We start from the raw sequence: 23,908 nt of genomic DNA, 5'->3' as shown, positions 1-23,908 counted from the left end.
ATACTTTCCACACTGTTTGCGTCTCAAATAGTTGATTGTGGAATTCAGTGTAAGGGTGTTTATAATTTCTGTAAATGACCCCAGTGCAGAGTATTGTTTATGGAGTTTAAAAAAGACAATGTCAAATGTGAAATAATTCAGAAATCTCAACACAAGTCAATGGGAAGGTGGAGCAAGATTGAATATCTCAAGTATGTTTCCATTTAATAATTATGCAGAAGAAGCATTGAAATATTGATGCATATGTTGCTAAAATTGTCGTGTTCAGAGGAGCAAATGACACAGTTAACAGTGATGTTATAGCCAGGAACAAAATTCTGGAGAAACTCAGCAGGTTTGGTGGTATTTAAGGAGAGAAAGTTAGTTTTCAGGTTGACATCTTCAGAGCTGCCTGTAATATTTAGAATGTATTATATGTTATATGTAATTAGGGGCAATGATGGCATATCTAGTGTGTTTTGAATTTTGGTCTTTGTATTACAGTAAAGCTGTAGATTTATCAGAAGGAATCCCAAAATGTGTCTGCAGAAGTGAATCCTGAACTTGGAGTGTTCCAATCAAAGAACTTGTCTACTCTGGGTAGACATAGAATTGAAAAATTCTTCTGTAGGTATAGGCTTCAAGGTCTGGAACTCAGTTTTAAACTAAATGGTAGCAAATGAACCGTCCTATCCCAGAAAAGGGTACAGTGAGAGCTAATTACCAAGTCACTGGCCATGATACAGTCGAGAGCCCTCTGGCTCTATTAGGTTGTACTATTTTCTAACAGATCCAGTGGTCACCCAAAATAAAATTTAGATTCCTTTGCTAGAATTTGTTTACACCACAGAGATGAACAAATAAAAAACAAAATCTGGTTTGTTAAACATCTGTAACATGCAATATCATGGTTGGATATAAACAGTTTAATCCACTGTATTACTTCTCAAGTCGGGGCTGGTTTTCAATCATTTGATATAGCATGAGGTTCCAATTTTGTTCTTCATTATTATTTGAGATTGTAAACTTTCAGAAACTGTTTATTGCCTTCAGCATTTCTTGCTGATCTTTCCTCCCTTGAACAAACAGTCAACCTACATATATTACTTAATGGTAGAAAATGGGACAATACTAGTGAATCCAAGAAACCTCTACAAATTTTCTGGACTGCATATCCAATAGTTTGATAATAAACTCTCAAGTTTTAATGGATTTATCTTTGATTCCTTGTTCGTGTGTAAAGTGCAACTCTGTTGAAAAATGTTAGACTGCTCTCTGGAAGTGACAGGGATAAATTAATTTAAAAAAACACCTTGGGCATAAACAACATCCTCCAAATTAAATTAGACTTTTAAAAACAATATATTAAAAAAGGAAGCATTTCAACCAGAATTGTACCACCCAAAGCCTGTTTACTTTTAAAAGGCGGTTCAGAAAATTTGGTTGCAAGGACTCATAATAAACTTGAATTGAAAAGCACAAGCCTGGTCCAACAATCAGAAAATATCGTGGGGTGTTAATGAGATCTTATACAAAGTTTGTGCGAAGATTTGTAGCTCGGGTGCTCGTTGTTGTGGTTCTGTTCGCCGAGACATCGACCTGGACCCAATATACCAACCACTACAGTGGACAGCTGAAACTGATAACCGGAAGCAGCAGGGACAGACCACTATAAACACTGGAGGAAACATCAAAGAAGCGCTTCGCAGGAGGCTCCCAAGCACTGATGATGTCGCCTAGCCAGGGGACGAAACGTTTGCAACAAAAACTTCCAGCTCGGCGAACAGAACCAGAACAAGATCTTATACAGCTGCAGCAAGTTTCATAATATAGTCAAGCGCAGACATGGCAGGCTGGCTGCTGAAACATGTGAGATCATCAGTAACATCCCTATTTCTATAGGACTTTGTGGTACACTGATATGTCCAAGAGATCTGAGTTCAAGACACCCCTGCTCTGGAGGTGTGTGATAACATCTCAGTACAGGCTGATTAGGGATAGTCAATGCAGTTTTGTGAAGGGTAGGTCATGTCTCTCAAACCGTATTGAGTTCTTTGAGAAGGTGACCAAACAGATTGATGTTGAGTATGTGGATTTCAGTAAGGTGTTTGATAAGGTTCCCCACAGTAGGCTATTGCACAAAGTAGGGAGGTAAGGGATTGAGGGTGATTTAGTGGTTTGGATCAGAAGCTGGCTAGCTGAAAGGAGACAGAGGGTGGTGGTTGATGGGAAATATTCACCCTGGAGTTCACTTACTGGGTTGCATGGTGGCTCAGTGGTTAGCACTGCTGCCTCACAGCCCCAGGGTCTCGGGGCTGTGTAGAGTTTGCACATTCTGCCATGTCTGCATGGGTTTCCTCCCACGGTCCTAAGATGTGCAAGTCAGGTGCATTGGCCATGCTAAATTGCCCATAATGTTAAATGCATTTGTCAGAGGGAAATGGGTCTGGGTGGGTCACTTTTTGGAAGGTTGGTATGGACTTATTGGGCCGAATGGTCTTTTTGTATTACTTTTTATGCAGAGGACACCCTGGGCTAGTTTTCCATCTTGTCAGGTAGATGTCAGTGTTGAAGCTCATGACCCATTGAGCTAATTGAATATTTGATTCCTGAGCTGTGGTGTGTTCATCATTCTCAGCTGGAGGAAGGTGAGGGAACCAACCAATAATGTACACAGGTTGAAAATGGAGTTTCCTCAGCAACTTCTATCTTCAGTATCTGCAGTACTTTGTTTTATTTTTGAAGTTGGGAGGTTTGATGGGAGCTTTTCTGATTCACTAGTTACTTTGTCTTTGGCCACAGGTAGAGTGCTACTATTCCTAAACTTAGTCAATTTACTCGCCTTGTGAGAAGCAACATACTTTATTTTATAAAAAGAGCCATAAGTTCCACATTTTGACAGATTGGTCAGTCAGATTTAATAAAGATCACTGTACAAACAATAAGTGGAAATTGAAAGCATCATGATGCAATAAAACATTACATAACTAGGTACAGGGTATGATCTACTTAACACGTTAATACATTGTTTAAAGTCTTTTACTCTTTAACTATTAACCGCCACGAGTATTTTGTAAGAATTTTGTCTTTTTTCTTCACTAGACAGGTGTAGGTTCCTTGATTGATTGCATTAGCAACAATGATGAGCTTATTCCCCATCATGGAGATATAACCAGCATATGAAAACTCTAATAGCTCGTCATCTTTATACCATCTGAAAATGAAATTATACATATGAGTCTATAGTGCCACAGGGGTCATGCAACAGTTTACAGTAATAACTAATTTTGCAAGACTAATTTCAGCCTTTTGTGGATGAAAGGATCCCAGCTGTTGGCTGAGGTAGATGTAAAGGATTTTGTGATGTCACTTGAAGGCAACAGAAGGTGTGAGGACAGAAACAGAAATCTGGCCATTCTAAAGAAGTAATGATCACTCATTTTGGATGAAGAATATGGGAACCTTTGAACTGCCGTAATTCCCTCTTCTGGTGCAGCCAATCCCAGAAACTACATGGAGTTGATATTCCAGTCTTTAGTCAAAATCCTTCATGTTCTGACTAACCAACTGGTAAAATAATGGGATTAATGAAACTCTCAAATTATTTGGAATTTTAATTCAATAGTGGACTCAACTACATTTGTAATCACAAAAGTACAGCAAAAAGCCATTTTGCCAAATCAGCAGGTTATAAGAGTCATAAAGACATACAGCACTGAAACAGACCCTTCTGTCCAACTTGTCCATAATAACTAGATATCTGAAATTAATCTAGTCCCATTGCCAGCACTTGGCCCAAATCCCTCTAATCTCTTCCTATTCATATACCCATCCAGATGCCTTTTCAAATGTTGTAATTGTACCAGCCTCCATCACTTTCTTTGATGGCTCCTTCCATACATATACCACCCTCTGTGTGAAAAAGCTGCTGTTCAGGCCCCTTTCATATCTATCTCCCCCCACCCTAAACCTATGCCCTCTAGTTCTGGACTCCCCAACCCCAGGGAAAAGACTTTGTCTGTTTATTCTATCCATGTCCCTCATGATTTTATAAACCTCTATAAGGTCACCTCTCAGACTCCGACACTCTGGGGAAAAACAGCCCCTTAGCCTAGTCAAATCCTCTAACCCTGGCAACATCCTTGTTAATCTTTTCTGAACCCTTTCAAGTTTCACAACATCCTTCCAATAGGAAGGAGACCAGAATTGCACACGATATGCCCTGTACAGCTGCAACATGACCTTCTGATTCCTATACTCAATACTCTGACCAAAAGCATACCAAATGCCACTTTACTTTCAAGGAGCTATGAACCTGCACTCCAAGGTCTCTTTGTTCAGCAACACTCCCTAGGACCTTACAATTAAGTGGATAAGTCCTGCTAAGATTTGCTTTTCCAAAATGCAATTTTTGCATTTATCTAAATTAACCTCCATCTGATCAAGATCTTATTGTACTCTGAGGTAATCTTCTTTGCTATCCACTACACCTCCAATTTTGGTGTCATCTGCAAACTTAATAACTATATCTCCTCTGTTCACCTATATAAATGATGAGAAACATTGGACCCAGCACCAATCCTTATGGCACACCACTGGTCACAGGCCTCCAGTCTGAAAAGCAAACCTCCACCACCATTGTGTCTTCTACCTTTTGAGCCAGTTCTGTATCAAAATGGCTAGTTCTACCTCAATCCTGAGTTTTTTGAAGAAGTAACAATCAAGTTTGTGAGACATGATTACCCACACACAAAGCCATGCTGACTATCCCTAATCAATCCTTGCCTTTCCAAATACATGTAAATCCTGTCTCTCAGGATTCCCTCCAACCGATGTCAGGCTCACTGGCCTATAGTTCACTGGCTTTTCCTTACCACTTTTCTTAAACAGTGGCACCACATTAGCCAACCTAGAGTGTTCCGGCACCTCACCTGTGACTTTCGATGATCCAAATATCTCAGCAAGGGGCCTAGCAATCACTTTCTTAGCTTCCTGCAGAGTTCTAGGGTACACCTGATCAGGTGTTGGAGATTTATCCACTTTTATACATTTCAAGACATCCAGCACCACCTCCTCTGTAATATAGACATTTTTCAAGATGTCACCATCTATTTCCCCAACATTCTATATCTTCCATGTCCTTCTCCATAGTAAACACTGACACAAAATACTCGTCTAGAATCTCCCCCATCTCTGTGACTCTACACGTAAGCTGCCTTACTGATTTTTTGAGGGGCCCTATTCTCTGCGTAGTTACCCTTTTGTCCTTTCTATATTTATAAAATCCCTTTGAATTCTCCTTAACCCTATTTGCCAAAGCTATCTCATGTCCCCTTTTTGCCCTCCTGATTTCCCTCAAGTATACTCCTACTGCCTTTTTACTCTTCTAAGGATTCACTCTGTCTCTCCAGTCTATACCTGACATATACTTCCTTCTTTTTAACCAAAACCTCAATTTCTCTAGTCATCCAGCATTCCCTATACCTACCAGCCTTTCCTTTCACCCAAACAGAAATGTACTGTCTCTGGTCTCTTGTTAGCTCATTTTTGAAGGCTTCCCATGTTCCACTCATCCTTTTACCTGCAAACATCTGCTCCCCACCCCCCACTGTCAGTATTAGGGCAAGAACTTTCAAAAGCTGTCAAAATTAGCCTTCCTCCAATTTAGAACTTCAACTTTTAGATCCAGTCTATCCTTTTCCATCACTATTTTACAATTAATAGAATTATGGTCATGGGCCCCAAAGTGCTTCCCCACTGCCACCTCCGTTACCTGCCCTGCCTCATTTCCCAAGTTTAGGTCAAGTTTTGCATCTTCTCTATTAGATACATCCACATGCTGACTCAAACTTTTCTTGTACATAACTAACAAATTCCTCTGCGTCTAAACCCTTAACACTACGACAGTCAATGTTTGGAAAGTTAAAATCCCCTTATAAATTTGTTTTGCAATTTCCCTACTATTAGGGATCTGTAATACAATCCCAATAAGGTGAATATCTCTTTCATATTTCTCAGTTCCACCCAAATAACTTCCCTGAAATACAGCAGTAATTCCATAAAGTAATCCAAGCAGCTAAATTAGCATTAACAACAAGTTTTAAACTTCCTATAACTTAAAGTTTGATGCATTTTGTAGCAATTGATGTTCTATATTAGTGTCCAGTGGGATAACTCGCTAAACACTGACAAACGAGAAATACATTGTTAGAGTAGAAGTGCTAAAAGCCAAGTGTTGTACATATCAAACAGCGATGTACAAAACTGAAACTACTATGGGCAATTTAGCATAGCCCATCTATGTAACCTACACATCTTTGGACTGTGGGAGGAAACCCATGCATACACTGGGAGAGTGCCTGTGTGGAGTCGCATCAAGTCTCTGGCACTGGGAGGCAGCAGTGATACATATGCTGAAACAATAATGACCAACTGATTTTATGACTTTCTATTTAAGAATAATGCCTCACCCACACCTTCTGTTACAGACAGCGAGTTCCAGAGCATTCTGCCTCCTCAGTCAGCACAAGTTTATTATTCAAACAGAGGACCCAGCTCTGGGTGCCACATACTGTACATACAATTGTAGACATCATTGGAGAATGTGTCGTTTTGGAGCCCAGAATCACTTAACAGTTGGGGCAATAGCAGGATTAGTTTATGAATTTCTTACATGCAGATTGGGTACTATCTTGCCTTAATATCTTTTTAAATTTCCAATTCCAATTTACACAATATGCTACTTGCATGTCTAGCCAGCAAACATTGGATTCTTGTGAAACCACAAATATTTTTGTCTTGGCTTACAACTGGAAAGTTACACAAGTCAGGCTAATGGTGTGACCCAAACGAACCCCTCCTTTAGTTTCTGGTTCTGTCAGTGCTTCACGTAATCGGTTCTCAGGCCATATCAAATCAATGGTAAAACAGACAAGCAACTTGTCCCAAACTCGTACACATATCTCAAAACAATGACCTTGGATTGCAGGAGTTCACATACAAAGCAGAATGAATATTTAAGACCATAAAATGTCAGAACAGAAGGTGGTCATTCGGCCCATCAAGTCTGCTCTGCCATTCGCTGCAAACATAACTGACCTGATCAGGAGGGGACGGTGAGGATATCATTGAACTGAATACTGTAGCTGCTAGAGAGCCAGACTATAAGTCACATTGGACATCCAAAATCCAGCTGGACTGATTCAGAGAATCAGTCAAACCTTAAAGCCTCTACCACCAGAGGTCAATAAGATGCAGGAGCCATTACTTGTGGAAAGTGGCCTTGAGCAGCTTCCTCAAGAACCCTTCCATTACCTACACAAGAGTGTTTCAAACATTAGTTCAGTAATTTCTACTACTGCAAGTGGAGGGCTGACTTTGGTCATACAACTTTTAAAATATTTTCTTATGGAATGTGGATGTCACTGGCCAGGCCAGCATCTGTTGTCCATTCCTAATTGCCCTTGAACTGTGTGGCTTGCTCAGCCATTTCTGAGCAAAAAGGAAAAACCCACCTTATTGTGGATCTGGAGTCACATGTCGGCAAGCCCAAATAAGGATTTTTCTGCCCTAAAGAACATTAGGGAACCAGAGGGGACTTTACGAGGAGTGCTGGTAGTTTCATGGTCACCACTACAGAAACTAGTTTCATCTGCCAGATTTAATTATATTTCCATCAGCTTCCACGGTGGCATTTGAACTTGGGTCCTCTAATCAACAAGCCTGGATCTCGAAATTACATTACCACTGTGCTAACATCTTCCACCAATAGAGCTTAAACCTAGCTCATTCACAGTATTTTAACAAATGCTTTTCTACCATTTATCATTCATAATTAAAAATAGTAATGGTGCAAACTACTGCATGGGATTCTAATTAGCAAGGCATCTGGCTCCTGGGGACTTAATGCCTTGATCATGTGCAAATTAATCATAATTTAAATCAAACTCTTATAAACTAATTAAGGTTCACATCAATTGATGTGGCCTGGTTTCATAGACAGTTCACTTCAGGGACAATATTATTCAGTGAGGAACATAAATAATTCTGATCATAGAGTCATACAGTACAGAAACAGACACTTCACATCCAACTTATCAGTGCTGACCAAATATCCTAATCTGACCTAGTTCCATTTGACATCATGTGGCCCATGTCTCTCTAAATCCTTCCTATTCATTTGCACATCCAGATGCATTTTAAATGTTGTAATCACAGCTTCCACCACTTTCTCTGGCAGCTTGTAACTATACACGCACCACCCTCTGTATGAAAATTTTGCCCCTTAGGTTCTTAAATCTTCCCCCTCTCACCTTAAACTTATGTCTTCTAGTTTTAGACCCTCGGAGAAAAGACCTTGGCTATTCAGCCTATCCATTCCCCTCATGGTTTTATAAATCTCTGTAAGGTCACCCCTGAGCTTCCGATACTCCAGCCTATTTAGTCTTTCCTATAGCTCAAGCCCTCCAGTCCTGGCAACATCCTTGTAAATTGTTCCTGCACCCTTTCAAGTTTAACAACATCCTTCCTATATTAAGGTGACCAGAATTGTATGCAGCATGCTAAATGCCTTCTGCACCACCCTGTCTACCTGCAACTCCACTTTCAAGGAATTATGGACCTGCACCTCTCAGTCTCTTTGTTTGGCAATACTCCCCAGCACCCTGCCATTAACTGTGACAGTCCTGGGTACTTTAATTAGACTCTACCAGGAGATCAAAGCATGGGATACAGGGTTTAAGAGATACTAAACCAACAGAGACCAGTTACGTTTTGCCACTGAGTATGTCGACAAGAATTATGCCATGCTGGTTAATGCTTTTTAAAAATTGGTGGATTAGATGCCAAATGTGTTGACACTAACCAAGATTTTAAATTCACCACAAAATTGTCTCTTATTGATACATCTTCTGCAAATGAATCTCATGCCAACTCCTACCAGGTATGTGCCCACAGGAGTTACCTGATCTGATAGTAGGTAGTAAGTTTGTAACCGTATAGACGGTTTGTTGTAATCACGTTTACATGGAGGTGCTATCCTCAGGTTGAAATGAAAATATGTCCCTGCAGCAAAGTAAAAGGAACTTTAACGCTGGGTAATTTCCCCGTGGGCTGGCTGCCCAAGTAGAAAGTAAATTGTAGGAAATTACTGAAGTGTAGATTATTTGAAAAAGCATTACTTACTGCAGTATCCCTTTCTTATGAGCAACCTTTCGTCCACATTGAACTGTAACCTTCCGCCCTTTGGAAACTCGCCTAACTTTAGTCCTGGGAGGTAAAGGTGTAGGTGCATTGGTTGGAATGGGTGGATCTGCAGAGCATTTGAGTCATTATTTATTACTTGTATGAAACATTAGATTCAGTGTATTTTTTGAACAATGAAAATTAGAATAATATTTAACAGCTGGGATTTCCAAGTCCCAGAATTGTCTCAAATCTACAGCAACAGAACTTGTGATGAATTTTTCAAATCCTTGGCCAAGTTACAAAGCAATATTGAACAGTATAAGAAAAACATACTGTATGCATCTGTCTTACAGGAAGCTGTTGTAACCAACATCTATGCTTTTGTTCCACTAAAGTTGACTATTCCAGTGCTTTCCTGGATGGCATCCAATGTTCCACCCTCCGTAAGCACGAGATCATCCAAAATGCTGCTTCCTATGTCCTTACTGGCACAAAGTCCCATTGACCCTTGCATTTCCTGACCAACACTGGCACCCACTTAAGGAACATCTCAATTCTACAATTCATGTTCTTGTTTTAGTGGCCTTGCTTCTGTGTAACCTCCTCCAGCCCTACAGATCTTTGACATAACTGCACCCATCTCTGGAGCATGGCTGATATGTTTTACCACTGGTGTCTGCACCTTCACTGCCAAGATTCTAAGCTTTAGAATTCCCTCTCCACCCTCTACATTGCTTTTCTCCTTTAAGATTTGTCATTTTTATCTGTTTGTCATTTTTATAAATGACCTGGAAGAGGGGTTAGAAGGTTGGGTGAGCAAGTTTGCGGATGATACGAAAGTCGGAGGAGTTGTTGACAGTGAGGAAGGATGTGGCAGGTTACAGCAGGATATAGAGAAGCTGCAGAGCTGGGCAGAAAGGTGGCAAATGGAATTCAATGTAGCTAAGTGTGAGGTGATTCACTTTGGGAAGAATAACAAAAAGATGGGGTACTGGGCTAATGGTCGGATACTTGGTAGTGTGGATGAGCAGAGGGATCTTGGTGTCCATGTACACAGATCTCTGAAAGTTGCCACCCAGGTAAATAGTGCGGTGAGGAAGGCATATGGCGTACTGGCTTTTATTGGTAGAGGAATTGAGTTCTGGAGTCCTGAGGTCATGATGCAGTTGTATAAGACTCTGGTGCGGCTGCATCTGGAATATTGTGTGCAGTTTTGGTCGCTATACTATAGGAAGGATGTGGAGGCACTGGAACGGTTGCAGAGGAGGTTTACCAGGATGTTGCCTGGTATGGAAGGAAGATCGTATGAGGAAAGACTGAGACACTTGGGGCTGTTTTCATTAGAGAAAAGAAGGTTTGGGGTGACTTGATTGAGGTGTACAAGATGATTAGGGGGTTAGATAGGGTTGACAGTGTGAACCTTTTCCCGCTTATGGAGTCGGGTATTACAAGGGGGCATAGCTTTAAATTAAGGGGGGGGGTAGATATAGGACTGAAGTTGGGGTAGGTTCTTCACTCAGCGAGTCGTTAGTTCATGGAATGCCCTGCCAGTAGCAGTGGTGGACTTTCCCTCTTTATGGGCATTTAAGCGGGCATTGGTTAGGTATATGGAGGATAGTGGGTTAGTGTAGGTTAGGTGGGCTTGGATCGGCGCAACATCGAGGGCCAAAGGGCCTGTACTGCGCTGTATTCTTCTATGTTCTATGTTCTAGATGCCACTTAAAACCTACCAATCTGCCCTAATATTTCCTGATGTGGCTCATCGTCAAATTCTGTTTTACAATCTTCGTGGGAACAACCTTGGGCATTTTATTACAATGAAAGGTATAAAAACACAAGAGCTTGTTGGTGAATAACTTTTCTGAATTTCATTAATAGGCAAATAATAGTTGTCCATTTCTCAGAAACAGGTTTTCTTATCTTGCATTGAAAAATACTTCCAATCTGTGCCAGGGGTAGCAATAACCCAAGTGCAGGCAGGTTTACTCATTGTGCTGATATTACCACACCCTTCCACTTGAGAATTTAAACTTTAGTTCAAAAATATAATGCAGTCAGTGTCCATTTTAGTTACAGAAAATGCTCAATGGATTGTCTCTTCTCAATATTTAATGATAAACTTCTGGTCTGAATTATGAAGAAATAATTGGTAGTTTTCTGTCTAAGGCTGAAAGTCACTTGCACATACACAGAACTGCTGATATGAACTTATCAAGATAGAATCTCTATTATTTCTAACTATGAGATCTACATCCCTACAGGATGCATTTAATGTTGTTATGGAATTTGTGCGTTCACAATCAGAAAATAACTCATTACTGTGCAGTAAATGGATTTTACACAACCCACTGCCACAACCTTGAGTCAGGAAGAGTGTGAACCTACAGTCACTGAGCATGGATGAAAACACAAAGACAGAAGGAGGTAGTGAGTGATTGGCATCGGATGCAACTGTACCTCTGCAGAAGTCACAGCTTAAGGGACAATGCTTCTTCATGAAAGAAAGTTGTTTTTCACAGAAACCCATCTGCGCCCAGGAAGGACATTCATCAAGTCTGTCCAGGCAACCTTTAAATTAACAAATAAGTTATCAGTAATTATACTTTTAATTACTCAAGCATGTCTTCACTCTCCTCCCTAATGTAATGCTCACAGGCTCATTTTTTTTCACCCCCCCCACAATCACACAACCAGGAAATTTCCAGTTTCTCCTTCGCAGCACATTGGTATAATAAACTATAACACTTTACAGAACCCTGAAAAATCCCCCAGAGTAGAGAAAGTAGATGGATAATGTGAACTGAGTAATGAACATCGCAACTGATTAGGAATAATCTGAATGTTCAGGGTAGTTACTTCACACAATTGTTCAAATGCCAGAGATTAAAAATGTTCCTTTTAATAGAACAAAAAATAGATCATCAAATGACACAAATTCCATCTATCGATCACTCACAGAGTGTATGGCAGAGAAACTGGTTATTTAGGACAACAAACCCAAGCTGGTCTTTCCGCTGAAGACAAACCACCAAAAAGTTTATTTTACCTAACCATGACTGTCGAGCTGAATGCGGCTTCTCTCACCTGGTTCCATTTTTTACCTATGGAATTGTAATTAAGGGATCGATCCTTAGCCCCCTCCTATCTCTAGTCTCCACGTTACCCCTCACCATGAAGGCATGTTTTTAGTTTCCACAAGTAGACTGACTACACCAGCTCCATCTCACCACCACATTCTCGACTTCTCCACCATTACTTTATCAGACTGTTCATCAGGTACTGGATGCGAAATGTCCCCAGTTAAATTTTGAGTAGATTGAAGTGATCATTTTCAATTCCTACTCCAAACCCCATTCCCAACTGACCAATTCCATCCTTCTCCCTGGCAACTATCTTATTTGATCTTGAGATGAACTTCCAAGTTTGTGTCTGAGACATCTTGAGAATGCTTATTTCCACCTGAGTAGCACTGCTTGGCTTCAGTTCTGTCTTGGATTTCCTGCTGCTGAAATCTTCATTCATGCATTCTGTACCTGGAGGCTTGACTCGACTCTACTCCTGGTTGGCCTCTCATATTTTATCTTCCGTAAACTTGAGATCATACAAAAATCTGCTGCCAGCTAAGAGACCCATTCCCTGATCACCCCTGTGCTTGATCAAACAACTTTAAAATTCTCATCTTTTGTTTACAAACTGTTTCCGCTCGGTTAGTAATCTCCAACACCACAACCTTCTGAGATATCTGCACTTCTTCAACTTAGGCCTCTTGCATTCCCAATCATAATTACTCCATCACAGGGAGCTGTACCTTCCATTGCCTGGACCCTAAACCTTGCAATTCCCTTCACTACACTTCTTTGTCTCACTTTCTTCCTTTATGATACTTCTTAAAAGCTATCTTTTTAACCAAGCCTTTGCTCATCCAACCTAATATCTTATGTGTTCCAGCATCATACATTCCTTTTACAATGTTCCTGTGAAGTACTTGGCGTGTTTCATTACATTAAAGGTGCTATATAAATCTAAGTTTACATTCTTGTAACCCTTTTATCATTCTCCTTTTGATCCTGTCTCTCTCTGACATTCTTTTCAGTTTCCCCTTGAATCTAATGCGGATAAGTGTGAGATGATTCACTTTGATCAGAGTAACCGGAATGCAAAGTACTGGGCTAATGGTAAGATTCTTGGTAGTGTAGATGAGCAGAGAGATCTCGGTGTCCAGGTACACAGATCCTTGAAAGTTGCCACCCAGGTTGACAGGGTTGTTAAGAAGGCATATAGTGTTTTAGCTTTTATTAATAGAGGGATCGAGTTCCAGAACCATGAGGTTATGCTACAGCTGTACAAAAGTCTGGTGCGGCCGCACTTGGAGAATTGTGTACAGCTCTGGTCACCGCATTATAAGGAGGATGTGGAAGCTTTGGAAAGGGTGCAGAGGAGATTTACTAGGATGTTGCCTGGTATGGAGGGAAGGTCTTATGAGGAAAGGCTGAGGGACTTGAGGCTGTTTTCGTTAGAGAGAAGAAGGTTGAGAGGTGACTTAATAGAGACATATAAGATAATCAGAGGGTTAGATAGGGTGGACAGGGAGAGCCTTTTTTCCCAAGTATGGTGATGGCGAGCACGAGGGGGCATAGCTTTAAATTGAGGGGTGATAGATATAGGGTATGGAATGCTTTGCCTGCAACGGTAGTAGATTCACCAACTTTAAGTACATTTAAGTCGTCATTGGACAAGCATATGGATGGACATGGAACATGGGCTTAGGTTAGATGGGCTTCAGATTGGTATGACAGGTCGGTACAACATCGAGGGCTGAAGGGCCTGTACTGCGCTGTAATGTTCTATGTTCTATCCTGGCTATTTTTCCTTAATTACCATTTCTAGTAGAAGTTCGTGTAAAAAGGCTTTTCAAATTCCCAACTAGACTTAACGATCGCTGTCATGTTTTGTTTTAATTTTGTGAGCACCGAAGATGCTCACTATTAGCACATTGTTACAAAGGCTCTGTAGGATTAGTCAGATGAGGATTAACGGTTCTTTCTTTGGAAGGATGCCATAGGTGCTGTGAGACTGCACAATCCAACCCAATGACAGGAAACTGAGAAAGCTCAAACTGTAGGTGGATGGGGACCTGTGGGAGATTAACAGCATTCCCACAGCACAAATGTTAATTCTGCTTTGAGAATGCAGCTATAGTCAGCGCTGATGAATCCAGAATCCTCAATTTAATCTGCTGAGCAATCAATACTCCTCTTCAAATTGAAAATATAGTATGGAACTAATCTGATAATTGGAAGTCCCAACTATGGATTTACCTTAAATTTTCACTTTGTAAAAATATCAATGCAAAGTTTGAATTTTTGTTTTTGCAAAATAAAGCTATCAAAGGAAATACTAGTCATTGATCATCTCATGGGGCTATATACTACTCCTTTGGTGGCACAGCTTGGGGTTGTTGAACTAACATCAATTAGCATTAAAAGTTCAGAATTTACTTCAATGATCTGAAATGGATGTTAAATATTTCCAGAGTTACAGTAAGTTATTAGTATCCTTTGCATCCCCGGTTGCTTAGTTTGTTGTCCAGTAACTGAAGACTCAAGTTAGTTGCGCACCAGCTTTTGTCTCCAGAATGTTCCATCCACACTTGGGATGTCATGTACACCACAAGCAGCTTGGCTGGTTGGGCAGAGGTTTCTTAGCAGCAGGATGTTTCAATTAAAGGAAATAATTGGGTGTTGGCAGTTGTGCCTAGATGTCAGACCTGCTATGTGGGAACCAGAACTGTAAGTCTGTATCACACCCGCACACAGTACTGTCACTGTTCACAACTCTAGGTGAGGGTAGTCCCTCAAGCCTTACCATACAGCCTCCAAATCCCCCAGATATCATCCTGACTGATTTTATCTTTTCCTATTAAAGTCGCATTTTTGTGCATAAGTGCATTTGTGTTCTGTGAGTGCATTAATCCAAGGCTGTGTCCAATCTCGTGGGCTGCAACATGTACCAAATCAGTAAGCCAGACAACTGCGAAAGAGAGAAATCACTTTTAGAATTACATTTATAAAATAAAATTAATGTTTATTTTGGAATCATTAAAATTTATCATGCAATATTGTTCGACCAAAGATAAATAAGAAACCCGGGGTTACTCAAGATCTACAAAGACGAGAAACACCAACTATTATTTCCTCTGCCTTCACTCAGTAATATTAAACTTTGCTTTTTTCAGAAAAAAAAGTACAATTACTATTTCAGCTGAGATCAGCCTCACTGGACAGACCAAGTATTGACCCTGTTCTGGGTTAATTTTGCATGTAGCCATTGAGAATGGTAAGTTATCTGGAATTCCAATTTAGGCAAAGATGTTATCTGAAGCAGATTGAGGATTGGCATTCAGTCAAAGCCTGTAACATAAACAACACCTCAACTATAGAGACCAGCAGCTTCAACAGGACATCCACAGTGTAGATTTCACTTTTATTTTAAATGAAGTGGGCTCTTTCATTGTGTGGGATGTTATTATTTTGAGTGCGTTGTGCTTAAACAAATGAAATAACAGAAGTTCTGCCATACGTACAAACAGATAATGTGTATAATATACCACAGTAAGAACTGCAGGGTAGAACGTTCCAATTTTCAGTTAACAGATTTTTTTGAGTAAGACTCATGACACTTGGTCATCTGTGGTGACTTTGTTCCTACCATCGTCCACCTCATTAATCATGCAGCTGGGTAATTTGAGCAACATCTTGAGGCATCATGTGACAGGAGAGGCAGAGATGATGCCCCACTGTCAGGACCTAGCAGTATTAATGCTGCTAACACTGAACTTTAAACCCCAACTGCACACCACATCACATGCTGTAAACCAGGAACTGGTGGAACACTCCAATGGTGTATCAAGACCATCACTGAGGACATGACCCAACGGGGAAAACTTGCACCCTCCTTCGTGGGTGGAAATTTGGAGGTGCTGGTGGATATAGCGATGGAGAGGAAGATCGTTGCCTTATCCAATGGACTGCCAATCGAGGTAACACCATCAGGTTATTTGCACCATCTAGTTTCTCAAAGGAGGAGAGAAGTGGAAGTGAAGTAGAAATGAGGAGAGTTGGGGTAATGATGAGATGCAAATACATGGAGATAAGTGGTTGCTGCTCAATAGCGAGAATCCAATTAAGATCGCAAGATGAAAACCATAAAACGTTTTCTTGACATGAAAATTCTGATGTCTTTCATTCTTGTATTTTCCTAACTTTCTACTTTTGCCCATACTACATGAGGAAGGGGAGAACTCCACTCATTTATTTAATCAAATGCACAGCTAGCAGAGCAAAAGAGAACCAATGAAACAAAAACAGAAATTCCTGGAGATACTCAGCAGACCTGGTAGCATCTGTGAGAGAGAAACAGAGTTAATATTTTGAGTCCAGTAACCCTTCTTCAGAACTTAACTACGTTTCAGTACTTTTCACTTTTGTTGACAGAGTTATTTTATGAAACATACTTTTCTTCCAGCTGAAGCGAGTTTTACCCAATTGCCAATGTTCAAAATCATCAAAATGGATTTCTCCATTGGATGGAAAGAAAGCATGTGCTAGTTCTCCAGTTATTCCATCAAAACACGGATGAGAAGTCACTTCCAAGCAGTCGGTGTGATTTATGGAATAAAATCCTAGCACAGGAGAAGAATAACATAATATTAATGATCATATTTATTAAATTTTCTACATTTATCCTGTTGCATCCAGAAGAAATCCAGTTTGCAACTTGGAGTGACTGATTAAATGTGCTCAGATTTGATCTTATTTTCAGATTCGGTTTTAGTTTAAGATTCTTTCTTTTCCTTTCATAGTTTAAATAAACTCAGATCAGAATTCACTTCTGAAAATCTAACATTAAACACCTTTAACAAAGTGTGAAACAAGACTACGTATTGTTCAGTGAAGTTAGGGAAAGCAGCAGGGGTCCTAATCAAGGAAGTAAACATTGAGAAGGCTTTTTGAAGGAGGAAAGGTAAACCAGGTAGAGTGTCTTCAGATTTGAACTGTGGGATTCAATTAATTTGTCAATAACTGCCTCTATTTCTGTAATAGAGTATTTTAATCATTTTTGATACCAGTAAGCTACAAGAGCAGGTCAGAAGCTAGGAATCTTGCAACAAGTAACTCACCTCCTGACTCCTCAAAGCCTGTAAACCATCTACAAGGCACAAGTCAGGAGCATGATGGAATACTCTCCACTTGTCTGGGTGGGCGCAGCTTCAACAACACTCAAGAAGTTCAACACCATCCAGGACAAAGCAGCCCACTGGATTGGCACCACATCCACAAACATCCACTCCCTCCATCCCTGATACTCTGAAGCATCAGCAAGATGCACTGCAGAAATTTACTGAGGCTCCTTAGCCAGAAATTCTAAACCTATGATCACCAGTACTGAGAAGGACAAGGGCAGCAGATACATGGGGACACCAACACATTCAAGTTCCAGTTCTAGAACTGCAGCAATTTGTGGAGGAAACTCACCACCGTCTTCTCAAGGGCAACTAGGGATGGACAATAAATGCTGGTCCAGCCAGCAAGACCTTTGTCCCGTAAGTGAATAAAAAAAATCTCTCACCTATTTTAATGTCAGCACTGACATTTGCAGGAACTTGAGTGAAATTGAAAGGAGAAACTTCGCTCCACATTTGAAAAGCGAGTGCGATTCCCTTTTCTGTGTCCTTTTCATTCAGGGTCTTTGGAAAGGACAGAATTCTGTGAATGGAAGCAACTTCATTCATGGATGATATTACAAATAAAATACACACAAAAATTATGTGCTACAAGCAGTTTCAGCCCATACTCTCCCCTGGAAAGTTGTGGCAAGGTTTTATTAGAAAGAGTTCACCAATCACTTCCAATGCTATACCTTGATCAGCTCGTTGGATCAAATGCTTAAAGTTGGGTCAATTGAGCACAGACCTCTGCCTTTGCCCTTGGCATTGGAATGTCTCACTGTAATAAATATCAAGGTGCTCAAAGTGACAAATTTTGAACTTGTCACATTGTGGTTGGAGGTCTGATTTATTTTCAGTTTTCTATTTTCCCATTTTAACTGTGTCCCAGTGATGCTGGATATAAAAGCTTAATGTTATTAGGATGACTTTAGAGCTCTAGAACTTAGCACTAAGTCAGCTAACTCAACAGAATCGTCTTTCCTCGTGAAAAGACATTCCCATATGCAAGGGACTACTTCTTACAGCCCAGCAAATCATTATCAAATAAGCTTATAAGCATGATAAGCAATAACAGACATCAGCCATCACACTTACAAATAATCCTTTGTACTATAGACAAAATAGTCAAAATCAGAGAAAATTGGCCATCCCATATTTGTTTGCGGCAAGCTCCTGGAACCCTGTTCCCTCCTAACAACAACTATCTACTCTCTACTGTTTGCAGCAATTCAAGATGCTTCACTATGACCTTCTCAAAGACAATTAGGGATGAACAATAAATGTTAGTCTAATAAGCAATGCCTACATCCCATGAACAAATAAATGATGTTTTCAGAGTAGCATCTACATGCTAATGATTTGTCCTATTTAAAAATGAAGACTCCACAGACTTTTAGATTAAGTTTGAAAAGGCTTCCTTTGCATTAATTGTTATTTTGCAGCAGCCTTTGCAAATCTTGAGAGAACATAATAAGATTGTTGGCCAGACTAGAAAGGCCAGTGCTAATCTGTAATATTTGCTATAACACAATGTGAAAGCCATGCAACATTGACACAGAAGTTGCAGAAAATGGAGTCAGATAGTTTAGTTGAATGGAATTGCTGTGTTTATATAGAACACCAACTTAGTTTCTGCAACAGCTTTAATGAAACACAGAATCGTTTAAAAATTATAAAAGCTTAAACCTTTGCAATCATTTCAGTAATGTTAATTGATAATTAAAAGGGGCCAGATAATAAAGACTTTAAAGTTTGACAGGGAGACAGGCAGGCAGTATTGTATCTGGCTTCTGAATTAATGATGGTACCATGAATAAAACATGCATTTCATAACATGTAGTTAAGATGAATACCGTATGTCGAAGTGTTAGGATTAAAAAGGAATAATAAAATTGCAGGTCAATGGATAATTCATTAGATGTATACTTATGTTTGTTTGACAGGTGCAGTTTTGCAGTTTCCTCTGGATAATAGATTGGTTTTATTACTGGAATAGCTATCCAGAAACGAGAGTTGAAGTCCTGCTTATCGTATAAGGGCACTTTAATTCACTTAATGAAATAACCTACAATAAAGAACGTGCATCTTCAACATGGACTGTGAAATTACCAGTTTGTTGTCAAAACACAGATTATAGAGATAGAAAGAGATGAGATCATGGAAGGATTTGAAATAAGGATGAAAATTTTAAAATCAAGATGTTCTTTGACTAGGAACCAAATGTTGGTCAGGAAGCAAAGGGGGTGATGGGTCTGTGGGGCATGATGAGAGTCAGAATAAAGGTAGCTAAGATTTCGATGACCTCTCTCCCACTCAGATTTTAGTTGTACATGGATTATTGTTGAATTATTTTATTTGTTTCTTGTCTTCCTGCCTTTAGGACAGGAGCATAAAGTAAACAGGAGCCAAGGGCGAAGCATGTGGAGGGTGCAACGCTGCAGGGTAGCCAAGAGTGTGTTACATAAGTCAATTCTGGAGTTGAGAAAGGGCTGGAGAGGTTTCAGCAGCAGATGCGCGAGACAGGAGTGCAGTTTGGTAATACCACAGAGGTGGAAATGTGCTCCTGGCACCACCACGAGTAAGTGATCAGGAGCCCACTTTGGGGTCAAACACAACACTAGAGTTGTGAACAGTGTGGTTTGCCCTTTGTTACCAGGGAGAGGGCTAACATCATTTTCTAGAGAGTAGAAGTTGTGCTAGCCCAACATTTAATCTGAAATGTAATAAGACAGCTAATGGCAGTACTTATCCTCAGAATGAAAACATCTTTCTTTTACTAACAATTCATCCTGAGGCATTGTGTTACTCACTCACTGACATTAAAAAAAAGCAACAAAAAAAATCACTAGGAGTCTGGGAGGCACATAGTCCTTGGTTCCTGTTTACTTCAGACTCCAGTCTTAAAGACAGGAAGACAAGAAACAAATAAAGTGAACCAACAACGGTAAATATACAACTGAAACGGAGTGGGAGAGGGAGTCTTCTTTCACATTCATTGTTAGGTTTCTTTGCTTCTATATTTTGCAGACCCAGCGGCCTATTTACCATGTCCTCTGCATAGCATGGCCAAACTGACAAACCCACTCAGCTGGGAAATCCAGTGTACCAACAGGAATAGGGATTTCAAAACTGGGTTTCCCAGTTCAGTTAAGAAACTTGTCATTACCACTAGAAGCAACTAGAGAATATATTTAAACCAACAACATTACTCAACTGGTTGATTCTGAAAGTCTTTGTAAAGTTTTCATAGATTGTCAGAATGAGCAAACGGGACAGAAATTATCTGCAACATCAGATTTGTCCTAAATAATATTCATACATTTTTAATCAACGTTATTTTTTAAAGTAACAGCTCAGTAGAGGATCTCATTACTTTTCTTTATATCTGTCACACTGTGTGTAAAGGGGACCTTTGCCAAACTAAGAGATTTCTAAACTTCGTGGAAAGCAGAGCATCTGAAGTGTGGTCACCAGTGTTCTCGTCATCATGAGGTATTTAGAAAAAATTCTTTCTTCAAAGAGTTTTTAAGTAATTTTCCGTGCAAGATACAACTCAACAATTCATTTTCCTGTTTGCATGTTTAATATAGTGAAGTTTCAAAAGAATCAATTCCCCATTAATTGGAATTCTAAATCAGGTATCTCAAAAAAGTAACATGCAGACAGGCTAGCAAATTCAATGGTTAATCTGTATGCACTGTCTGGACTGCAGTACACTGTACAGCATTTAAATTTCCATAACAGTCTAAATTGTAATTTTCCTCTAACTTTCTCCACTCCTTTGCTGAAGGCATTCATTTAAATTGGAGCATGGTTCGTGATGTTTGGCAGACATCACTCAAGTTGGCATGCCTTACCATCATAAGGTCACCTCAGCTCAGCTTGTTTCATCCCAAATCTATAAAATTACACTTCAGCAAGAATTACCAGATGGTCATCATACGTGGCTGATTCCTTCCCACCCAAGTCCACTGCAGCCAACTGTATGATCTCACTGCCAGATCACCACAGTCCGTACATTCTAGCCAGTTTTAATCACCGTCTCACTGGTGACCACGCTTTAATTCACTGTGCTCTGGGCCGTTTTGGGTCACCCATCCAACTGTCTCTGTGTCGAGTGTTCTCAGTCACTTTCCTGAATGACCTGAGTAGGTATAGAGATGTCGTGGTATTATCTAAGGGCCATGGGCTGACTTTGGTGACTTTTCTTAAAGAACAAAATTGCTCATGACACACGTACATCACTGGCTGGGCCGGCAACTATTGCCTATCCCTGTGAACTTGGGAGGGGTCAAAGTGCAGTTGTCTCCAAACCCAGAGTAAGTTTATGGCCTTGGAGTTTCCCCTGGGAATGATGTTCCTCCTCGTCAATTCCTCTCAACCACCTACAAAAACATTAGCAGAGACCTACTAGTGAATTGGATTTCTTTCCTTGCTCAGGGAAAAGAGTGGGATTGGGTGAAATTAAAAATAAGATTGGAGCATGTTTTAGAATAGAGAATGATGAAGAATGGAAATTAATCTGTTCAATTATTGAAAATATTCATAAAATAACTGAATAAAGGTTGAATTTGAAATACTGGGACCAAGTATTACCTTACTTCTGTGTCAGTAAGTTATGCAATAAGGTATGAAATAAAATAACCACATTGCAGACTAATTTACAGTTTAATTTCTCCTCATACTCCAACTGCATGCAAGCACACTCGCATATAAGAAGAACTTCAGAAAAATCAAATATTCATTTTACAGCGTTCTCTGGGGGGATAAAAGTGTGGTCTTTTATATTCAATATTCCTTCACGCTTACTTGTATGTTAGATTGAAATGATCCCATTTCTGCATCTGCGGAGTTAATGTGTACCTCTTCTTTCTTGCCTGGTGCTGGAATGTGGAGTGAACATCGAACACCAAAAAACTGGGAGGTACAGTATTTTCCTAGAAGATGAAGCCATTAGTTGTTTATAGAATGTGACTGTTGAAATTCGTAAAAAGTAATTAACATGGGATCTATGTGGTTAATATTCAAATTTCAGTCAGGTTAAAAACTGCAGTATAGAGAGAGACCAGGAATCTGACAAGCTATTAAACACTGCCATAATGTATACAGTCCCCTAGAACTACAAGTTGTGCAAAAAACCTTAAACTTCATTGTTATTAGCACTGCAAAAGAGCAAAATGTCCTGTTGAACATTAAAACATTAACTACTATTTAGGTGGGAGTACAGAGTATCTACATGGTTTACCCAAGAATTAGTGTGGAGATCAGCAATCTATTATGTCAGCTCCCAAAGCTGGAACACAACTGCAGATTACCAAAGTTAAAGGGGTCGCTATGTTTATAGAATCATCATCGAATCTCTACAGTGTGAAAACAGGCATTCAGCCCAATTAGTCTACACCGGCTCTCCAACGACTATCTATCACACTCAGACTCTGCTCAGTACAGACTATCATTCAGTTTCACAAAACACCTTGAAGCATGATGATGAACTAGGAAACCTGTGCACTGAAAAACCAAAATTACAGAATTCGATCACACGTCATCAAGCAGAGTCCCCACCCCAGCCCACTATCCAATTGACCTCTTCACTTTCAGTTAACTCACTGGCAGCAAGAAACGGAAACGGCAGAAACAAAACCATTTTCTAGGCTTGGCTAATTCACAGTAATGAGAACAAAATGAATTATTTGGACTTTCGATGAACATCCCACCGGAAAATAAATATTTGTGATAACATGTAAGGAGGGGAAATTACCCTGAAGCTGGGATTGGTTTGCGTTTTTTTTTACCCCACAAAATCACTCAAATTTGTTGGAGAAGTTCTTCTGTTTATGTTGCATCCATCATCTCCTTGAAATTTGACTCGATCCTGTTGCAATCTCAGCAGTGAAAACAGTGAATCGATTTCCAGCAAATCTTCACTGAAAGAGGAAAATTAGTTTCCCTCCATCAGGAATATGTCACACGGACAATACTGGTAGGAGCTGAATATTTTCCTTTATTCGATTGATTCCATGAATCAGAGGGAATGAGGAGAAATTGAGTAAAATGGATTGTTATCTCAAAAGAACTAGAGTCAATATCTTGAAACATAAAATGCTTGTAAGGTTTATGGAGTTGTAGAGATGTACAGCATGGAAACAGACCCCCTCAGTCCAACTTGTCCATGTCGACTAGATATCCTAGTCCCATGGATTGAAAATTGGTTGGCTAATAGGAAACAAAGGGTAGTGATAAACGGCTCCATTTCGGAATGGCAGGCAGTGACCAGTGGGGATCCGTGCTGGGGCCACAGCTGTTTACAATATATGTTAATGATATAGAAGATGGTATCAGCAATAACATTAGCAAATTTGCTGATGATACAAAGCTGGGTGGCAGGGTGAAAAGTGATGAGGATGTTAAGAGATTACAGGGTGACCTGGACAAGTTAGGGGAGTGGGCAGATGCATGGCAGATGCAGTTTAATGTGGATAAATGTATGGTTATCCACTTTGGTAACAAGAACAGGAA

The 23,908-nt window shown here is 40.0% G+C and overlaps 1 protein-coding gene across 2 annotated transcripts in view; it reads right to left on the bottom strand.

Moving 5' to 3' along the window:
* Positions 1-2,727: 2,727 nt before the first annotated feature.
* Positions 2,728-23,908, bottom strand: part of mmp23ba (matrix metallopeptidase 23ba) — a 36,478-nt gene continuing 15,297 nt past the window's right edge. For both annotated transcript variants that reach the window (XM_043676272.1, XM_043676273.1), the window contains 7 exons: positions 22,202-22,329; positions 17,794-17,930; positions 16,679-16,846; positions 15,031-15,195; positions 11,623-11,733; positions 9,163-9,289; positions 2,728-3,193 (listed from right to left, as the gene is read on the bottom strand). In XM_043676272.1, coding sequence (XP_043532207.1) covers positions 3,019-3,193; positions 9,163-9,289; positions 11,623-11,733; positions 15,031-15,195; positions 16,679-16,846; positions 17,794-17,930; positions 22,202-22,329 — 1,011 coding nt within the window. In that variant the 3' untranslated portion in view covers positions 2,728-3,018. The remainder of the gene's footprint in view (positions 3,194-9,162; positions 9,290-11,622; positions 11,734-15,030; positions 15,196-16,678; positions 16,847-17,793; positions 17,931-22,201; positions 22,330-23,908) is intronic.

This window comes from Chiloscyllium plagiosum, chromosome 34, assembly GCF_004010195.1.
Source record: "Chiloscyllium plagiosum isolate BGI_BamShark_2017 chromosome 34, ASM401019v2, whole genome shotgun sequence".
NCBI lineage: Eukaryota > Metazoa > Chordata > Chondrichthyes > Orectolobiformes > Hemiscylliidae > Chiloscyllium > Chiloscyllium plagiosum.
This window is presented reverse-complemented; position numbering and strand designations above follow the sequence as displayed.